The sequence below is a fragment of the Eulemur rufifrons genome, chromosome 28 (genome assembly GCF_041146395.1).
Source record: "Eulemur rufifrons isolate Redbay chromosome 28, OSU_ERuf_1, whole genome shotgun sequence".
Taxonomy (NCBI): domain Eukaryota; kingdom Metazoa; phylum Chordata; class Mammalia; order Primates; family Lemuridae; genus Eulemur; species Eulemur rufifrons.
In genome coordinates, this window is record NC_091010.1 from 49,977,788 (window position 1) to 49,997,100 (window position 19,313).

Below are 19,313 nucleotides of genomic sequence, written 5' to 3' on the forward strand. Positions count from 1 at the left end.
GCATCTCAACTCCAGCCCAAACACCAGCCTCATGCTTCCTGTTTGGTTTGTTTTTTTTAAAGGTACATCTGAATGTTGTCCATTTAGCCCCAGCGACCACCCCCATTCCTAGCCTCTTCCCCAGCCCCGCAGCCAGCACTAAGCTCAGAGTCCCCACATGGCTGAACTGGCCACTTTGGCCTGCAGAGCAGCAGATAAAGGCTCTGTAATTAGCAGATGGAGCCAAACCCTGGCTGGCTTTGGCGCCTGTCTCCTGGCTGGCCCAGAGGATTGATTTACTGCAGCTTGGAGGTGCCCATAACCCTTTTGTAGCGGAGAAAAATGTTCCCCTGGTCCAGGCTGGGCAGACATTGTGCTCACAGGGACAAACCTGGAGCCCCTTCCCTTCTCCAGGAGGGCCAGAGGCAGCAGCAATGATCTAGTAATAATAGTGCCCACAGCTGCCCCAGGCTCCATGGTCAAGGTTTCTTGCCTTATCTCCTTAAAATCTCACAACTCCATGAAGCAGGTTCTGCAATTAGAGCCAATTTGCAGATGAGAAGGTGGGGACTCCGGAGGTTAGGTAATGGCCCAGGCACACACAGCTGGTAAGGGGTGGGGCCGGGGCACAAACCCAAATAAGTCTGTCTGATAACACAGCCCGAGCTTTCCACCAATGCCAGATACTGCCCCACTTGGAAAGCTGGGAATTTGGCACCAGGAACCCCACAGCCCTTTTGCAGAGCCTGATGTCATCCCTCTGTGGAGATATCCGGGGGATCTAAAATCTTTTTTCCTTGGCTGCAGCTAAATCGAGGATATAAAGGAAACAGCTCCAATTCTCCAATGAGTCCTGCCACAGTCTGATCTGAACAAGCGTCCCTGAGACCCAGGGATCGCAGCTCCTAAGACCATCTGGGAGCAGAGGTCCAGCCTGGGCTGGCAGGTTTCTGACGAGGGGAATCAGCTCAGCTCACGTCTCCAGGAAGATCACCTCCCGGAGGGAGAACAATCTCTGTCTTCCCTCAGAAAAGCCCACGACTAGATTCCCATAGCGCACCCTGACTGTACCACATGCCTGGTTCCGTAAGAGTCAAAAGCAAAACCTCAGGGAGGGTGGGGTGGGAGGGCAGAAGGACCAGGATGCTGAGACCTCCAGGCCCCAGATGGGATGCCCATGGCACGCAGGCCTGATGAGGGTGTCTACACCCTGGACCACTTGCCTACTGTGGCAACACCCATTCAGTGTATTCTGCCCTGATGCTTCCACCAGCTGACAGCTCCCTCGAAGGCCAAGGCGGTCACCCTGGCTCTTCCATCCAGGACAACCCCGACTTTTCCCCTCAGGGAAACCCCTCATTACCACCCATGGTGCCAGGCACATAGCTGGCGCTCATTCAGAAGTGCCAGGGTTGACTTGAAACTCCGGCAGGAAGAGAGTGACTTGGTCACGGCTGAAGCTTCACAGAGCGCGCACACACACACACACACACACACACACACCACTCACCTGGCCACCACCAAAGATCTTCCTTCCCTGCATGCTCCAGTTTGGAGGGGAGCACTAACCCCCTGCACACATTCCAGCCAACTTTCCCGTCGGTTATCCAATGGGGGTAGATGGGGGCCTGGTGGGGGCAGAGCTGAGTTTTCTAGGTCAGACCTTTGGGCCTAGGACTACAGGAGGAGGGAGGTGGCAGAGGCAGCAACCGCATTCCAAGGCCTCCCTGAGGTGACTGCCCAACACACCCTGACATGACACCTCATACCCGGGAAAACAAGGCACACAGCTCCGAGCAGTCATGCGGGTGGTGTGGGCTGACTCAGACGCTGCCCCTGGCAGGGCTGGGGTTTATTATTCTACACGAGGGCGGGTGGCAGTGGGCAGGAGGTGTGGGCAGAGCTCCAGAAAGCCGCCAAGCCTGTGAGGGAGCTGCCACCGACCCTTCGGGGAACTAGAGAGAAGTCTGATGCTCCGTAGAGGCGACTTCTGTCCAGGGAGGCTTACGGGCCCCCAGCCCTCCCGCGGTCCCCCGGCCCTCCCGCCGGGAGCTCTCTCGGTGATGCAACAGAAGCTTCCTGCCCTCCTCAGCCAAACACAGAGAGAGGACTTCTGGGTGGGAGGCTAGAATCCCAGACTGGAATGAACTAGAAGGTAAAGCTCCAGTCCTGCTGTCACTTGCTGGTCCTGTGATTTTGGACAAGTCACTTCCCCTCTTGGGGCCTCATTTCTTCATCTGTCAAATAATTGAAATAAGCAAGATCAGAGGGTGGCCAATCAGTTTCACCTCAAGGTGCCATTGCCAACTGATAGGTACTGACTTCCTAAAAATATCTGGTTTTGTTTTTAGAAAGATTCTGAGACCATGTTTGGGCTCATGATCGATTAACAATGTCTGCCAAGGGCACAGAATGGGAGAGTGCTGTGACCAATTAATGATGTCTGCTGTGGGCAGGACTGGAAAATGACAACATGAGTGCCAGACACTCACCATCCTGCTAGATCAGTGGTCCCCAAACTTTTTGGCACCAGAGACTGGTTTCATGGAAGACAATTTTTCCACAGACTGGCGGTGCTGGGGGGTGGGGTGTCATGGGTGGAGGTGGGTGGTACGGAGCTCAGGCCGTGATGCACAGGCCTGTTTCCTAACAGGCCACACATCAGTACTGGCCACGGCCTGGGGCTTGGGGACCACAGTGGTAGATGATCTCCAAGGGACTTCTGGTTGTAAGACTTTTCAGTTCCACTCACAATTCCCCAGTGGACGTGGTTAACATCAGTTGATATTCGTACACAGCTGATTTCTCCCCTGAAAGGGACATTCTCATCAGTGCAGCTGGGAACGGGCAGCCCTCCCCAAAGCCCAGTGCCCACACTCACAGGACTGTGCCCGAGGTTTAGAGCCAGTGAACAGCGCCAAGGTTTACTACTCAGCAGACATTCCAGCCTCTCTTATGATGATCCCCAGTCCACAAAGGAGCTTCCCCCACAGTGTGAACATCCCACCTTGACCCCAGGGGGAGGCTAGGAGACCAAAGGACAGAGGTGGCTTCTGATTTCCCAGTGCACAAAGGAGGGTCTGGTCTGACAGGGCCTTATGTCCATTAGGAACAGGATATGGCTGAATTCCCTGGGCGCAAGAGACACGCGCCTGGATCAAATGCACACAGCTATCCAAAAGGGTGTGCACAGATCGAGTATGTGTCTGTGTAGAAGATGGATTTCCCAAGTGTACCTGCAACACGGTGCCTGTCCAGCAACTCTGGGCAGCTTCAGAGATTCAACAAGCCCCTCGGCCCTCTGTGTATCCATAGGCTCTGCCTGGGTAGAAACTTCTCCTGATGGCAGACCCCAACGTGGTGGTTCTCAGGCCCCAGCTCAGGCCTCTGGGTCTTACTTCCTTTTATGCACAGATGTGCAGAGGCCTCCCCCAGACACCCTGTCCTTGCAGCCCCTGCCCTCGTCCCACCACCTCTCTCCGTCTGACCAGAGCCAGGTCCTGAGAGGCCTCACAAGCACAAGGGTCTTCCTAAACCCACGGGGCTGGGCAGCTGCACAAGAAGTTGCAAACTCCACCTGCTTCGAGGGGAAAAAATAAACCCAACTTTTCCCAAAGCCCTCCAGCCAGACACCAGGTAACCCCAGGATTAAAACTCAATGGCAAGAGGTTTTCCCATCCAGAGCTTGCCTTGAGGTACCATCTCACCCAGGCCCTCACCTCCACAACACTCCACTACTCCCACCCCCAGCCCCACCAGGACCTGCCAGAGGGGAGCTCAGGAGAGACCGGAGGAAGCTGGACTTCACCCCCAGGCCACAGGGCAAGATGAGCCAGCTCCCAGGAGGAGGGGAGCCAGGCCCCGGAATTCCCAGGAGCCAATGGAAGCCCCACAGGCCCCCCTGGACTCCTTCTGTGTTCTGTCAGGAACCCCAAAGATGCCTCTTTCCAAGAGCAAGGAAAAGCTGTCAACCAATAGTTACTTTTCAAAAAACAGTGTTTTCCTAACAGCGGTGCTGGGAGGGAAGTGAGTTTGTAATTAAACTTTGCAGGTGAAAAGCATTTATCTAGAAAACTCTTATCACCGTCTGCCTCTCCTGCCTGGGGGCAGACTGAGCCATTCGGTGAAAGTGAAGTCTATATTAATGGGGGACAGGAAGAAACCTCCATCTCCAGATAGAGTGGGGATCCCTAGTTATTTTCTCTTGAAGTTTCTGAGGGCCTAATTGGTGACATTTTAGCTTCCTTGTCTAGAATCTGTGTTTGTCACTATTCTAAGGGCTTTCTCTACAGGGATTGTCTCATTCTATTCTTACTGTTACCCCATGGGGCAGTAACAGTACTGTTTCCCTATGAGGCAGATATTATTATTAACCCCATCATACGGATGAGAAAACTGAGGCCCAGGGAGGTTAAAAAACTCATCAAGGCTTATGCAGTCGGTAACTGCTAGAGCTGGTCTTGGAACCCAACCACCTTGGCCCTGGAGTGCATGCCCTTAACCAACACGCTCCGCCACGCAACATGACAAACCATACTAAGAACGTCAAGAACCGCTGCCCAAGTGCTTCTTGTTCCAATACGTAATTCATGGATTTTGAGTAATATTTCAATACAAGATTCCAGTTTGGCAAGATAATTTGGACGGTCCCTGGGGTTGGCTGTAATGAGATCTAACCAGTTTACATTCCACAGGAATGATCTAGAATGATGGTCCAGGAAATATGAGGTAATGTGATTTTACTAATTATTTTCATTTTCTTTCTCTTGTTAGATATATGCTCTTAATATCTATTTTTTTAACCTGTGTTTTCTGTCCTATGATGCTGTCAGGACCATGAGGACATATTTTATTTTAGACTTCCCACTTCCCCTACCCCTCCAGAGGCATCTCTTTTAATTATTAAATATTAATGTTGCAAATAACGTATGAATGCACTTTCCTATTTTAAAAAAGTAAAACACTACAGATAAGGCTAAGGTTCCCCTTTGATCAGCCCCTCCTCCCAGTGACGTCCCTAACCCCTGTCTAGAGATAACTCTGCTACCAATCTGGGCTACAGCCTTCTAGATCTTTTACAAATATTGACGTACCTATGTGCTATATTACCTGCAAAAGATATACCTTGTTGTCGTTGGGGTTTTTTTTGTATAATTGCTGTCATACTGTAAATAGTGTTTTGAAACCTGCATTGTTCATTAACATTTCTTAGAGATCCATCCACGGAATTGAGACCAATCTCGTTTGTTCTATTGTACTAAGTGGTGTATGAGAAGATCACAGTTTCCTCAGCAACCCTCCACGGCCTGTCAATTAGGTTGTTTCCCATTTTTGCCAAGACAAACATCACGAGGCTCTCCGTGCCTGCCTGTGACTGGTGACGACCTCAGTCGAGGCCGACGTTCTCCTCTGGCCAGGGTGTGTGAGCGATCACAATGACCCACACAGCTCACTGCGCTGCTGAAGCTGGAATCACCCCGTCAGTGCAGAGGGTGCCGGAACTCTCTGGAATCCTTATTAGAACTTGGTACAAAATCATTATTAGAACTTGGCAGGGTGCTTCCCCAGGCTTCAGCCCCCTGGCCGCTAGGGTCAACGATCTCGAACAAATTCCCCCCATCTGCTCCACTTGACCAGCCTTTAAAAAAAAAAAAAAAAAAAATCCCCCCATGATCAAAAGGCAAACCCCCCTGCAGGAGAGACATTTCCCCCCCTCTGTGCTGTCAGGCTGATCCCGGGCATACACCAGGATCACACCAGTTTGACCCAGCTGAGGCCCACTCTGGACATCAAACCAAATTAAGGCTCATAGAAGTTTAATGAATAGAAAAATTAACACAGTTTTTCACCCACAAAGTGAGGGACTTGGAATAAGAACTCCTCTGATGCTAAACATGCAATGATCCCATATATCTCCATAAATGACATCATAACACACCCACACCCACATCCATTCCAAGGCGGGTTATTAATGATTCAGGGATTACAGTTTTGTTCACTCATCATTAGCCGGGCTATTTGAGAGCTGGAAAGTAAGTGTGACCCTGGGGAGGGGTATGTGGGTAGAGAGTCTAGAGAGATGAATAAGGAAGAGAGATAAAAGTTATTCCAAATAGGTTAAGTCCTTTAGAGCAAATGAGCAAACCTGAACAACCCTCTTAGCTCTATCTTCCAAGAGGTGCAGGGGAAGCTAAAGGGCCTCTCCCGGCTCTGATCAAATATTGACCCTGTGCACTAGCTGGCCAGGGTTCAGACTAAAGCACCAGCAGCCCCGGGGAGCCAGTGTTTGCAGAGCAATTACTGTAGCCCAGCGCCTTGTAAGGCAGGTTGTGAAACAACCCTCGATGGAGCCGGGGCTTCGGAGAGCCTTCCGGTCCCCCCTCAGTGGGCCCAGACCATGGGAGAGACACTTAACAGGACCCGTGCAAGATCAACAGCGGCTGGAAATGGGGTCTGGCTGCCCGTGAGAAGACAACTTAAAAGGCATCTGCAGCCCCTGCCCGCTGTTGCAACTCCAAGCACCTCAGGCCCTTTATAACCAAACGGGCCTCAACGCTAAGCTTTGTCCTGGTCAGCTCCCTCTGGGACAGGTCCCTTTTCTGGGTAGATAGGGCTGAGTGGTGAGTTATTTTTAGAAGAAGCCAATTTCCACTTGGAGACCAAGAGCCTCATTTCTTCCCTCTTCCTCACTTGACACGTGAAATGCTCTCAGAAGCCCTCTCTGGGAACTGACCTGGTTTCCAGAAGAGGTGTTTGGAGTTGCTGCCGAACTGAATGCTCTACGCACGGGGCACATGACGCAGGAACACAGTCTGCCGCTTCTTGCTGGGGCCCTGCAAGACTTTAGGGGGCAACCTGGGGAGGGTCTGGGAGGGTGGCAGGGCAGTCTGGGGTGGGCAGAAAGCCAGGTCAAGCCTGTAGTGTGTTCCAGATGGTCTAAACTAGCACAGTACAATAGAACCTGCCACTGTGGCTATTGACTACATGCAGTGTAGCAAGTGTGACTAAGGAACTAAACATTTAATTTGAAATTTTTAAAATTAAATTTAATGTAAATTATAGCCACCTGTAGCCAGTGGCTACCGCAATGGACAGCATGGGTCTAAAGCCTCTGTGCCTGGGCTTCCGCGTGGGCAGGGAGAGGGGTGGGCTCATCGTGCAGCCCCCCATGTGAGGAGGAGGCAGAACCACCGGGTCTGAAGGCAGAAGACACGGGGAGAGCAAAAGGCCTGGGGCAGAGGAGAGGAGGCTTATCCTGGTGCCCCCTGATGGATTTTAGAGGAGTGTGAATGACCAAAAACGTTATTAGAATTGTAGATGTGCATTCATGCATTTGTCCAGGGAGAGAGGCTTTTGCTTTCAATAGAAGCACAAAAGAATCCCTGATCTCAAAAGTAAAATAAGATAAAATAACTCATTGATCTGTCAGATAAAACGCACTTCTTCAGGAAGCCTGCCCTGATCCCGGAGTATAAAGTTTCCCTACACTATGTCTATGGCACCTTTCTTTGTAACATCTGGAATAGTATAAAATAATATTGTTTGGTCTTTTTTTCTCAAACTAAAATCTGTCTTCCCTCACGAAGCTGTAAGACCCATAAAGGCAGGAAGCAGATCTGCCTGGGATCATCGGTGCATGCCAGAGCTGGGATTCTGCCTGCGACACAGGCGGCAGACACTTCAGACTGGGTGGATGGGTAGGGGAAGGAAGGAAGGAACAAATAAATTAGGGACACACTTTACCCCTATAACTAGGATTCTCAAAAAACAACCAAATCTCCCCAAACCAGGGTGGGGAGGGGTGGCTATGTCACTCTAGGCTGCTGTCACCAATCAAGACCATAGGGGTCTTTGTTCCCCTCCCAAGAAGGCTGCTCTTTCCTTCCTCTTCAGCCCACAGTATGTTGCTTGTACCTCAATCTAGTATTTATTTCGCCTAGAGTGGAATTAATTGCCTAAAAGTCTGCTTTCCCCACTAGATGCAGACTCCTGGCAGGAAGGGGCCTTGTCCTTCTCACTGGTGTGTCCGTCAGCCTGTTCCGCTTCTGCCCTGCACACGAACCACTGCCTTGGCAGCCTTAGCACAGGTGCGTCCGCTGCTCCCCGCAGCCAGCCTGGACTACTGTCACCTCTCCGCTCCTGTCCTCCCCGCTCGCGCTCACAGCCAGGGCGGGGCGCCAGATTTAGCAAGTGAAGATGCAGGATGCACAGTGATATCTGAATTTCAGATAAACAACCAAGAACATTTTTAGTGTAAGTATGCGCCATACAATATTTGGAACATACTTATACTAAAAGAAGCATTTGTTGTTTATCTGAAATTTAAATTTAACTGGACGTCTCACATTTATCTGGCAACCCTAATCCAGGGCCTCACAGGCAGCAGCAGCCAGTAAATGGAGACCAGGGATGGGGCACAGGGGGTCCCGAGATCAATGACGCTGTTCTGTGCAGTCCTCAAGCTTCCGAGAGCGTGGAATGAGCAGTTATGGGGTGGCTGTGGTTTCGCTCCCCTGACCCCCTGACTCCCCCCCACTCCCTAGGAGTAGCTCCCCAGTGGGCCACCAGAGTTCTAAATACCCTGTAGAGGACTCATTCATGCCAACGTCACCTCAAAGGGACACTGGCTCTTCCCAAGTGCAAGCCTCTGGCTCTGGCCTCCCTCCTGCCTGCTGTACCCTCAGGGCTGGCTGCCCTGGCGTGTGTCTCAGATTGTTCATTTCCAACGATTTCTTGAGAGCCCCACACACAGGGCAGTTAGGTCCTGGAGGAAGCTTTGAAGATAATAACCCAGAGAGATGTTCTGCTTCAAATCTTACTTGCACGCAGGCAGGTGGGGTGCTGTGCTGCCGTGGACGCTGCCGTGGAGAGAGTGCGGGCTTGTCCTCAGCTCTGTGACAGGGTACCCTTCAAATGCTTCCTGGCCTCGTGGCTGTGGAGCGTGAAGGCCAGGGCACAGTTCCATCTCCCGTGTGCCCCTCAGAGGGAGAAGGGGAGGGTACGTGTGCTGTCCCAAATGAAATTGGATCTGCACGTACCCCATGGCTCTCAACTCACAGCCACAAAGGGTAGGGGACCACCCGGTCTGACTTTGTACAATTCCCAGGGTTAGAGAGGTGGAACCCAAGGCCTCCTCGAGGTAACCCGACCTCCACCAGGCACAGAAGACACCTTCTGAAGAGGGAGAAAAGAGAGGGGAAGTGCAGGGGGACCCATGCTGGGGACAGGGCAACCCACTTAGGGAGGGAGAGGCCCCAGGGATGCATCAAAGGGGTATCCAGGCCCCCTGCTATTATCTGAGTGCCACATAGAGACCCCCAGATGGTGCCCAAGTAGCACCAGATGTGAATGTGTAATTCATGATCTAAACTGGTTTTGCTCAGTGGTTCCTCACTGGTGTCCACAGGGGGTCTGTGAACACCTGACACCGAGTGTAAAATTGTATGCAGACACTGTTTTCTCGGGGGAGGGCTTCCACCAGAATCACAGAGGGGTCTGTGGTCTCCAGAAGGTGCAGCATCATGAGTTGGTGAAGCCACCTCAGCGAATCTGGGCCCTTCAGGGTCCCACGTGGGCTCAGCTGATAGGGAAGGAGCAAAACGTTCCTGAGAGCTGCCCCCTGTGGACCACACCCCAATCCCAACATGCTCCCCTCCTGCCCCAGAGGCAAGCTCCAGAGAGGAGCCGGGACTCACATGACCATAAACACCCTGGCACAGGACTGGGCACAGGGCAGCCCATCAGCACAGATGAAGAAGCTGAGTGAGGACAGCATCAAAGCAGCACCGGGGGACCAGGCCCTATGCCCCAGGCCCTGCTACCATGTAGCCAATGTCCCTGTCACTTGGTGACAACAGGCAACTTGCCAGGCAACCAAGGAGTGGCTCATTCAATCCTCCTAACGACCCTGCTGCTGGGTGTGTACTGTTCTAATCTTCATTCTACAGATGAGAAAAGTGAGCTAAGAGAAGTTAAGGAACCTGTCCAGAGTCACACAGTGACAGAGCCAGTTACCAATCCCAGGCAATGTGTCCCCAGTGCTTACACTCTACGCCACTCTCAGAAAGCTGAGTTCTGAGGGCCACCAATGGCCAGAGATGAAGTTAGCAACTCCCTTTGCTCTTCCCTATAGGAGCCGCCATATTGAAATCGGTAACCCTGATAAATGAGGAAGGCTTTCCAAAATGCATGCCACTAAGAGTCATCATGGCATGTGACACGGGTTCACAGAGACACCACACTTGGCTCAAAGGTTTAATTCCAAGGAACCATCCCAAGCCCTTCCCAAACTGCATCTACAGGCTGGCAATGACCCACAGGGACAAGTCTGGCCATGCTCATGGCCACTCCAAGGCCAGGGCCAGTGCACTGCACAAGCTGCTCCCTGCTTGTGTGTCCCCTCCCTACATGAGGAAAGGAGGCCTCCAGGCAAGGGAGGGGGGGGTGGGGGAGCAGCATTCCTTTCTTGTGACAGTCTGCAACTTGGGAGGGGCTGGGGGACCAGAAGAGAAGGGGAGAAGAAGAAAAGTTCTGATGTGGAAGTTCCCACTGGCTCTCAGGCCCCCGCCAGCTCATCAATGAGTCCTTTCAAGGCTCCCTCTTCCCGAATGAGTTATCATTTCCTGTCCAGCACACTTCGCCCATTGATGGGGTGTCAGCAAACCCCACCAGTTCACACTGCACCCAGGGAGACTGGGCAGGAATTAAGGGGGGAAGAGGAAGAAGTCAGAAGGATAAGGAGTGGCTTTCAAGCCCACACTCAATGGGATATTCAATACCATACTGTGGGATTAAGAGAGGATTTGTACACAGGAAGCAGGCTCACCTGTGGCTTGTCTCACAGGTAGATTAAGGACAGGGAGATAAAATCAGGTATTGGGGGCAAACATGCAGGCCTGACCTCTCAAGGTGACTCACCACCAAGGCCTGCAGAAGAACGAGTGGACCCTGTTGCGAGGGCTAGGAGTGGGAGTTTCTTCTTTGCACTTTTATTGGCCTAAGTCAGGCTCAGAGCCCTGAGGAGGAATCTAGAACATCTTGGCTTTCCTTTCCTGGGATGGGAAGGGGTGCTGCTCAACTCACAATGATTCCCTTTTCTCTGGTCCTTGTCTCTGATATACAGGGGTGGGCCGCCTAGTGGCCATGTCTGTGCAGCATGACCCTCGACCCCTTGTCATCCTGATTGGTCCAGGGAGGACATCTGACCCAAGTCAGACCAATCAGAGTCTTCCCTGGGATTTTTCAATTTGGAACTAGGACAGAGTCAGTCTCTCTGCTGTTGAGAGCCACAAGATAGGAAATTCTAGAGCTGCTGACAGCCAACTTCCTCAGGGTGTGAGGTAACAGAAGCTGAGGACAATGCCCAGAGGAAAGTAGAGACAAGACAAAGGGAGGGGAGATCCTGGTTTCAGGAGTTTCATTCCTGAAGGCCACTGCCTCACTGTCCACATGGTAGATTGCATCCTTCCAACCACGTCTCCTTTTTGTCTAAGCCAGTGTGAGTGTAAAACTGTCACTTATAACCAAAAGATGCCTAACTAAATTAGCTTGTACCAAAGGGGTGTCTGCAATGGTAACTCCAAGATCCATACTACCCTCCCCCAAGTGAACATGCCTATGTGTGTTAGAGACACACCTACCATGCACATGTACAAACCGGGTGGCAAGTGCCTCGTCTGGTTAGACAGACACAGTGGTATGCCAAGTTGTGTCTATAGTTCAAGAAATTGCTTATTTTCTGTTTCCGTCTTCTCCGTGTGTTTGCTTTTCTTTGCCTGCAATGATGTGGCGGCTTGTGTTTCACCCTGGATGTGTGTCGACACATCTGCTCAGGCACACAGCACCTGCGGCCATCCTCCCAACTCTCCACCATGGTTTCCTACCCCCAGGTGAAGGGGGGGTGACAAAGCATGACTGTTAAGATCATCCAAGGACGCCAACAAAGCCCCGAGTGTCTCCTGCAATACCCAAAACTGGAATAGGCTCAGCTTCCCCCTTCTGTCCCTCTGCTCCAACCTGGACTCTGACCCTGAGATCTCTGCTGGGGGATCTTGGATGAGTGAGGACACAAGAGAGGCCAGCCTACCAGAGAGACTCGAGCCACCATCTGAGCTCCAACCAACTCACCTGCAGGTCAAAAAACTTGCTGTACCTCCGGTAGATGGTCTGGGAGGTAGAGTCGGACCAGGTCACGTTGATGATGTATACCTGCGGGGAAAAGGCAAGAGCAGGTGAGCAGGTGACCAAGGCTGGGCTTCAAGCTTCCAGATATCACTTAACTGGACTTGCAGGTGTTCTGTATGGCTGGGACCATTCTTTTTCTCATCTCATGTGTCCCCAGGGCCTAGCACAATGTCAGCTACCATGTGGCTGCCACAATATATGTTTAAAATACACACACACACACATCTAGGGGGGCACTCCATAAAATGCTAAGGATGATTATCTTACGAGGGCAGGATTAAAACAAGTGGTTTTAATTTCCTTATTTTTACTTATATGTATTTTATACAAGGAACATAAAATTGCTTTTTTTTAAGCAGCTAATTTCCACTGATTCTCAAACTTGAGAATGAATGAGATCTATGAGGGGCATTCCAAAATTGCAGGTGCCTGGGCCCCACTCTCTGAAATTCTGCCAGGTTTTGAGGCTTGGACCGCTACACTTTTAACAAACTCCAGGTTATTTTGCTGCAGCTGATTCTCAGGACTCGCTGCGAAAATCACTTCGGGAAATCATAAGCGTTTCAGAGATGTGTGATTCATCTCAGTATTGCCGAGTCTCAGCTCGGTGCCTGGCACAGAGCAGCGCTCAGAAAACATCTGGCTGTGTTGGACAACGGAACCGGCCCTCTGGATGAGAAGTAGATTTAAAGGAGAGCTATTAGCACGTGGAAGATTTGAAAACTTTTCTCTTTGGGTGCCTCGGCAACGAAGGCGTTTCAGGGCCAGATTGTCACCCCTGGTCCCAAGGCTCCATCAGGTTCTGCAGTGCCTCAGGCCACTCTGGAAGGCTGGCCCTGGCCCAGGAGGTCACTGGAGCAGGAGAGAAAGCCCCTGGCCAGCACAATCTGGCCTGCTGTTCCCACTATTTCTGTCCCTTCTGGGAGAGGCCTGAGCTAGAGGGTTGGGTCCCCTCCTGCAGCCTCAGGGCACTTCTACTGACTTCCTCCTCTGGCATTGTTCTCAGAGCAAAGGGAGAACACCGATGCCACACAGGTGAGACAGGAGAGAGGCAGTGGCTGCAGGTCCCCAGCGGTGGTTCCCATGCCAGGACACCATCAGGACCACCTGGGTAGCTGCACAAAATTTCAGACTCCTGGGCCTCTGCCTAGCGATTCTCATCCTGTAGGTCTGGGGTGGGGACTCTATCAGTGAGAAGAACAAAACAGCCAGAGAAGCCAGGGGCCTAGGCCCTGGTGAGAAGGAGGGACATCAGCAAAAAGGAGCAGCATTCGGACACCTCGTTACCAGACTGGCTGAGCCCCCAGAGGCCTGGAGCAGTCCAGTCCCTTTCCTTGTCCCCAGTTAATGGACAAGGAAATGAGCTCTGAATCCAGTCCCTTCCCCTCTCCCACCTCTAAGTCACAGAGGCAGCCTTATGCCACGGGGCATGTTTGTTCTGAAATGCAACCGAGCAAAGGGCCATAAAGCCAAGCAAATAGGACTGAATGTTGCCACCCAGACATGGGTACTTATGACACGTGACCCTGATAAGGAAGAACATCAAGTAATAGGCCACTCCTAACCTCCTGAGCTCAAAACAAACTACTGGCTATTATTATAATAAATGGGGACACGCTTTGCTTTATATCATATGTAAATGTATGTCCCATGAGCAATTGTAAAACCACTTAGACAACATCATGTTACCTAATATTTGGGTAACTAGATGCTACTAGACACCAGTACAGTGCAAAGCATTTATGTGCATTAGCTCATTTAACCTTCAGCCCAATGAGGCAGCTACCGCTGTCATCCCCATATTGTACAGGAGGGTGAGGCTCAGAGAAGCTAAGTAACTGGCCCACGGTCATACAGCTAACAAAATGCAGAGCAAAGGACTTGAACCCAGGTCTAGCTGAGTTCAATCCCTATGCTCTTAACCACACTGGACTATCTCCCCATATGTAAATTTAGGAGTTTGGATATTTCAATCAAACTACTTGATCAGGACCACTGAACAACACCTTTTTTGTTTTGTTTGTAGAGATGGGGGAGCGTCTTGCTATGTTCCTCAGGCTGGTCTTGAACTCCTGGCCTCAAGGGATCCTCCCACCTCGGCCTCCCAAAGTGCTGGGATTACAGGCCTAAGCCAGGGTGCCTGCCCATTAAGTAAAGCTCTAGGTGGTCTGGGAAGCCCACAAAGCCCTCGTCAGGGAGTGTGCCCAGAGGAACAGGGGAGTAAAGGCAACTCAGAGAGCCTGAGCCCAAGAAGAGACAGAACTTGGGGGCCCAGACCAAAGTCAATGGTGAGGAATGCTACAAAACCAGACTGACGCAGAGGACACCCTCATACAACCAGCATCATCAACTGTGGCAAAGTGCTCCGGGGTTCCCACGAGGGTTATTTTGTAGCCCATTTCCCCTGCTGACTCCAGCCCCATCTCCGCTCCCCACCTGCATCTCCTCCTCCCACAGGTCCTGGGTAGGGAGCGGATGCTGTGCAGGCACCAGGTGCTGCCTCCCTGACCTCTGCCCCACGCGGCCTGGCCCTCCCCAGAGAGCGCACGTGTGCACCAGGGAGCCCTGCTAGGCCACTAGACAGCAGCCTTTCTCCTGAGCCAGCCAAGGGGAGCCCAGAGGAAGGGCTTAACTGGGGCTTAACACACCCGTCCTCCATCCCCTCTAGCAATTAGGCTTCCCTTCACCTCCCAGAGAGAATTAATTGCAGGCTCACAGTCCCTAGCAGCTGGGAGGATCCTGGGAGGCCTCTACTTTTGCAAAGGAGGAACCCAGGGCCCAGGGTGGTGATTTGTCAAGGAAGGGGCATGACCAGGTGAGAAAGAGGGGATTCTGCAGTCAGCCATAGCTGGGCTTCGCTCCCAGCACCCTCCTCACCAGCGTGAGACGTCAGCCCAGCCTCTCAGGCCTTCAGGCTCCTCCTCTGCACAATGGGCACAAGCTTCAGGGCGGCCAGGCCTGAGGCACGCATGCTTAGCACTGCTGTGAGCTCACACTTGTTAGTGGCAGAGCTGGGATGGGAACGCAGACCTCCTAGTTCTCAGCCTAGGGCTACCCCTCACATGGCCAGAGCATGCCCTCCTCAGAAACAGTTGAAAATTCACAGCCAGTCCTGTCTCTTTAACTCTTGATCTGAACCCACACCAAAGGCGCACCCTTTAGAGACCCAGCCAGGAGAAAGGGATGACAGAGAGCTGTCTGTGTGACCCTTGCTGGCCACAGCCACCTGGCCAGGACATGACCATGCTTCCCCCCACACCCCCCGGGGCAAAAAAAAAAAAGCATTTCTTTCCTTTTTTGGCGAAAGATTGCTCCTGCCAACATCCTGCACCCCCTTCCTGTGTCCTGAGCGGGCATAAGTATGACTCAGGGTGGGGGTGGGGAAACAAGCCCCCAGTCCCACGTTCTCCCAAACTTCTAGGATTTGCCAGAGACCCCTCCCCGCCCCCGGGACCTGGGTCTAAATCCTGGGTTGAGGAGATGGCCAGAGACCCCTGGAGATAAGCCTGGAGATGCAGGATGGTCTGCAGACCCCTTTATCTCATCTTGGCAGCAGCTCGTCTGCTTTGCTCCAAACCTTGAACCTCCCTGACTGTCACTCCCGATGAGTGATGGGTACACGGAATTCCAGCCCTACCCCACCGGCCCCGACACCAACACCAGTTTCTCAAGTCTCCCTGAGCTGGCCCTGCCACCACTGGAAACTTCAGAGATAAACCGGGGGAGAAAAGCAGGTGACAGGGAAGGGGGACAGGGCAGAGGTCATCTGAGAAAGCCGGCTCTGTTTACAGCCTGAGTTGGGGCCCAGATAAACTCTCCTCTGGCTCCAGGAGCAGCCAAGATAACATTACCCGGCAGCTGGATCTCAAGAAAGGTTTGGCAATTAAACATCCTGCTTCCAAACACTTTACTTGGGGTTATGTTTCCCGGGTGGAGTTTCCCTTCCTTCTGGATTTAAAAAACCCATGGATTCTATTTCCCCTGTTTCTGGCCATGTGGGGCAGATGGCGGGCGTCTGTGAAGGCTCACTACAGACCAGCACCTGCTTCCAGCTTCCCCTGGGTCAACCAGATGGAAGAGACCCAGAGGCTCTTGCTCTCCTGCCACGTCACCCTTGATGGAGCAGGAGAACTGCCACCAAGACACAGCGTGGGGACTCTCGATGGGCAACAAGCTCAGCGCCTCGGTCTGACCGGCCTGCCCTTTCTGAGGTCGTATTGGGCTGCCTTCCGGCCGCTCGGCGCATGAGGCCCAGCCGTGTCTGAGGCTTCCAAGCTTGTCTTGCCAGCGGGTACTTCTGTCCTCTCTGAGCCTTGCTCCTTTCAACAAGACAATGGCCTTGATGCAGATCAGACTCACAGCTCAGCTCCAGAGCACCCAGAATGAAGCCCACCCAGTTCCCATGGAGGGATATCCCTGATCTGATCTGGGCTGGGACTAAGTAACAACCACAAATTTACAACCCAGCCATTCCTGGAAGGCGTAGGACCTGCCTTGTGTTTAATTAGAAAGTTCTGGTGAGTACTTGTTGCCCCCTTTGCTGAAAAAAGTACCATGAGAGGCAAAGAATTAGGAGTTATGGAGGGAACTGTTTATCTCCCTGGAGCAGTGGCTCAATTTACTGAGGGAGGCCTCTTTCCCTGGACTCCTGCCAGCTACCCCTGGCCCCAGGCCACATGGAAACTCAATGACAATCTTCCTTCACCTGCTCACATGACCATGGGGCTGGGATCAGCTGGCGAGGACTTCGGCCATCGCACACAGTTGGGCAGGTTGTTCACTGCCCAGAGTTTGCCTGGTGACAGGGACAAGTAGGGGTGAGATTTAACCTATACTCCATTCTCCAAACTATGCACCTTGGTTCGGGGCTGCAGCCATGCAGAGACAGGGGCTAACACTATTCTAACGCACACACACCTGTTCCCCTGGGTGGGCTGTTACTGCTCTCTAGGGTCTTCAAGGCCACAGGATCTCTTTAAGACCCAGCTCTTCAACTTCCCCAACTCTTCTGGAGTCTGGGAATGGAGGGATACCTAACATTTGGGATTGATGGCTAAAGGATATGGCCCTAGAAATCAGAATGAACATAATCTAGCAGCCAATAGTGGGAAGTTCACATCTGGGCACATGTTCACTGCCCTGCCTTCCTGCTGGAGAAGTTCATCACATCAAGTTCTTCCCCAAGAAGATGATGTCATCCTGCCTAAGGTACCAGTAAGTATAAACCTTCCACTCAGAGTGCTCCATGTGCTAAGTTCTATCGTGGGGTGTTGGACAGAGGGGGCCACATAAGCCCCAAATTAGGCCAAGCTGGTCCTCTAGATCCAGGCTGCCCGCAGGGTGGAGGACACCAGGGCTGCTGCTCCCAGTGTGAGCGGCTACACCAGACGCTGGGCTGATGCCGTGTCTCCTGTCTGCTGTGGCCGACTGAGCCCCACTGGGAAGCAGTGAAGGTCCTGGTGTCAAAGACCCTTCTTGACAACACATGGCTGCAGCCAGACAGAAAGCCCTGCAGAGTCCCAACATCTGACCTGGGCCCTCACTAGCCTGGCAAGTCTGCGACCTGACCTTCCCTCGTGGTGCTCACACTATGCTATTCACGATTAGTCAATTATTACATCCACCTTTGTTTGCTAATTGTTGGCTCAGAACAACTTAGCCCAAGCTGTGTCAGTCTCTACTTAACATAGGTTAATCCATCTCCCTCCCGGGTCTCCCCTTTTCCCCAAGCCTTTCCTGAAAGGCGCACTAGGCCTTTGAGTCTACCACAATGATTGGAGGATCTGATACAATCTATTTTAGGGCCTCTGAAGCACCAAAGATGTGGCCAGCAGCAACACCTGGAGACTGTCCCCAGCCCCAGAAGCAAATCCCCCGTGGCCAAGGAGCAGAACACAAGCACATCTTTGCCCACCCAAAACCCTGGCAGCAAAATCAAGTTCAATAGCCTATGGCCATGAGGCTGAGAAGGATGAGCACGCTCAGGGTGGGACCCTATTACAATTCCAACTGTCCTCTGGGGTGGGTATCCATGTCTGGGGTGGGGAGGGAGGTCATGCTGCAGATTTGGGGAACAACTGCCTCTCAGAAACCTGGGTGTGGTGGAGGGCGGCCTCCACTCTAATACACTCACAGGGTGACGACAGGGCTAATGACCAGGTGGCAGGACCTTTCTAGTCCTCCTGGCCACCTGGCTCCAGGCTCTCTCAGGACTTTGTGTTCAAGGAGCAGTCACAGTAAACTCAGAAGTGAATCCCAGCACCGCTCTGGGGGTGGAGGGAGGACATGCTGGGAGAGGGCTCCTCCCAGAACCACGTGTCCACCAGTCACATTCAAAACACAGAAGCTGCCCCTGCAGACCTGGGCCAAATGCTCTTCTCTGAACACACGGCTTTTTAAAGGGACTCGGAGGAGGGGACGATAGCAGCTGCCTGTGCTGCAACAAACATCACTGGAGAGTGTGTAGTGGGTACCATCACACCCGGTGCCTGCCTTAGTTTGCAGGAATCATGGGTCTCTGTTATCTATTTAATTTGGCAGGTGATGAGCAGGTAAGAGGGTCTGGAGGACACCTCCACGTTGCTAGAGCTTCCATTTATTACTCTGCAAATGAGGGTAAGAGTAGTTACCTTTCGGGGGCTGTTCTGAGAATGGAGTGAACTGGCCCTTGTGTCTCCGCATTAGAATGGAAGCTCCCTGACGGCAGATCATGGCATCCTAACTCCAGCACCACGCTTGACACCTAAGAGGTACTCACTTATGCTCCCAAAATAAGTGAAGGAATGAAGCAACCAACAGATATGGACTGAGTGCTTGTCTGGTGCCTGGTTTTATGCCAAGCTGAAGAGAAGATGAGGCAAAGTATCCAACCTCCAGGCCCTTACAGCCCAGCAGGGAAAGCAAGGCTCACACTGACAAATCGTGTAGGGAACAGTGCAGATAGAATAATGGGGTGCCAGGAAGGGAGCCCCAGAAAGGACCAGAGGCAGTGCTGGCTTCATGGAGGATGAACACGACTTGAAATTCAAATCCACCTCTACCGCTTCCCTGCTGTGTGGGCTTGGGCAAGTGTCTTAGCCTCTCTGAGTCAGGGTTTCCTTAGCTGCAAAGTGTGGTTTATAAAGGCAGCTTCCCATTAATGTGATGATCTG

At 52.2% G+C, this 19,313-nt stretch overlaps 1 protein-coding gene across 2 annotated transcripts in view; it reads right to left on the bottom strand.

Annotated features, from left to right (window-relative positions):
- The window catches only part of SH3PXD2A (SH3 and PX domains 2A), a 213,566-nt gene that overhangs the window by 156,732 nt on the left and 37,521 nt on the right, over nt 1-19,313 (bottom strand). For both annotated transcript variants that reach the window (XM_069459935.1, XM_069459934.1), the window contains exon 2: nt 12,106-12,186. In XM_069459935.1, the coding sequence (XP_069316036.1) occupies nt 12,106-12,186 (81 nt within the window). The remainder of the gene's footprint in view (nt 1-12,105; nt 12,187-19,313) is intronic.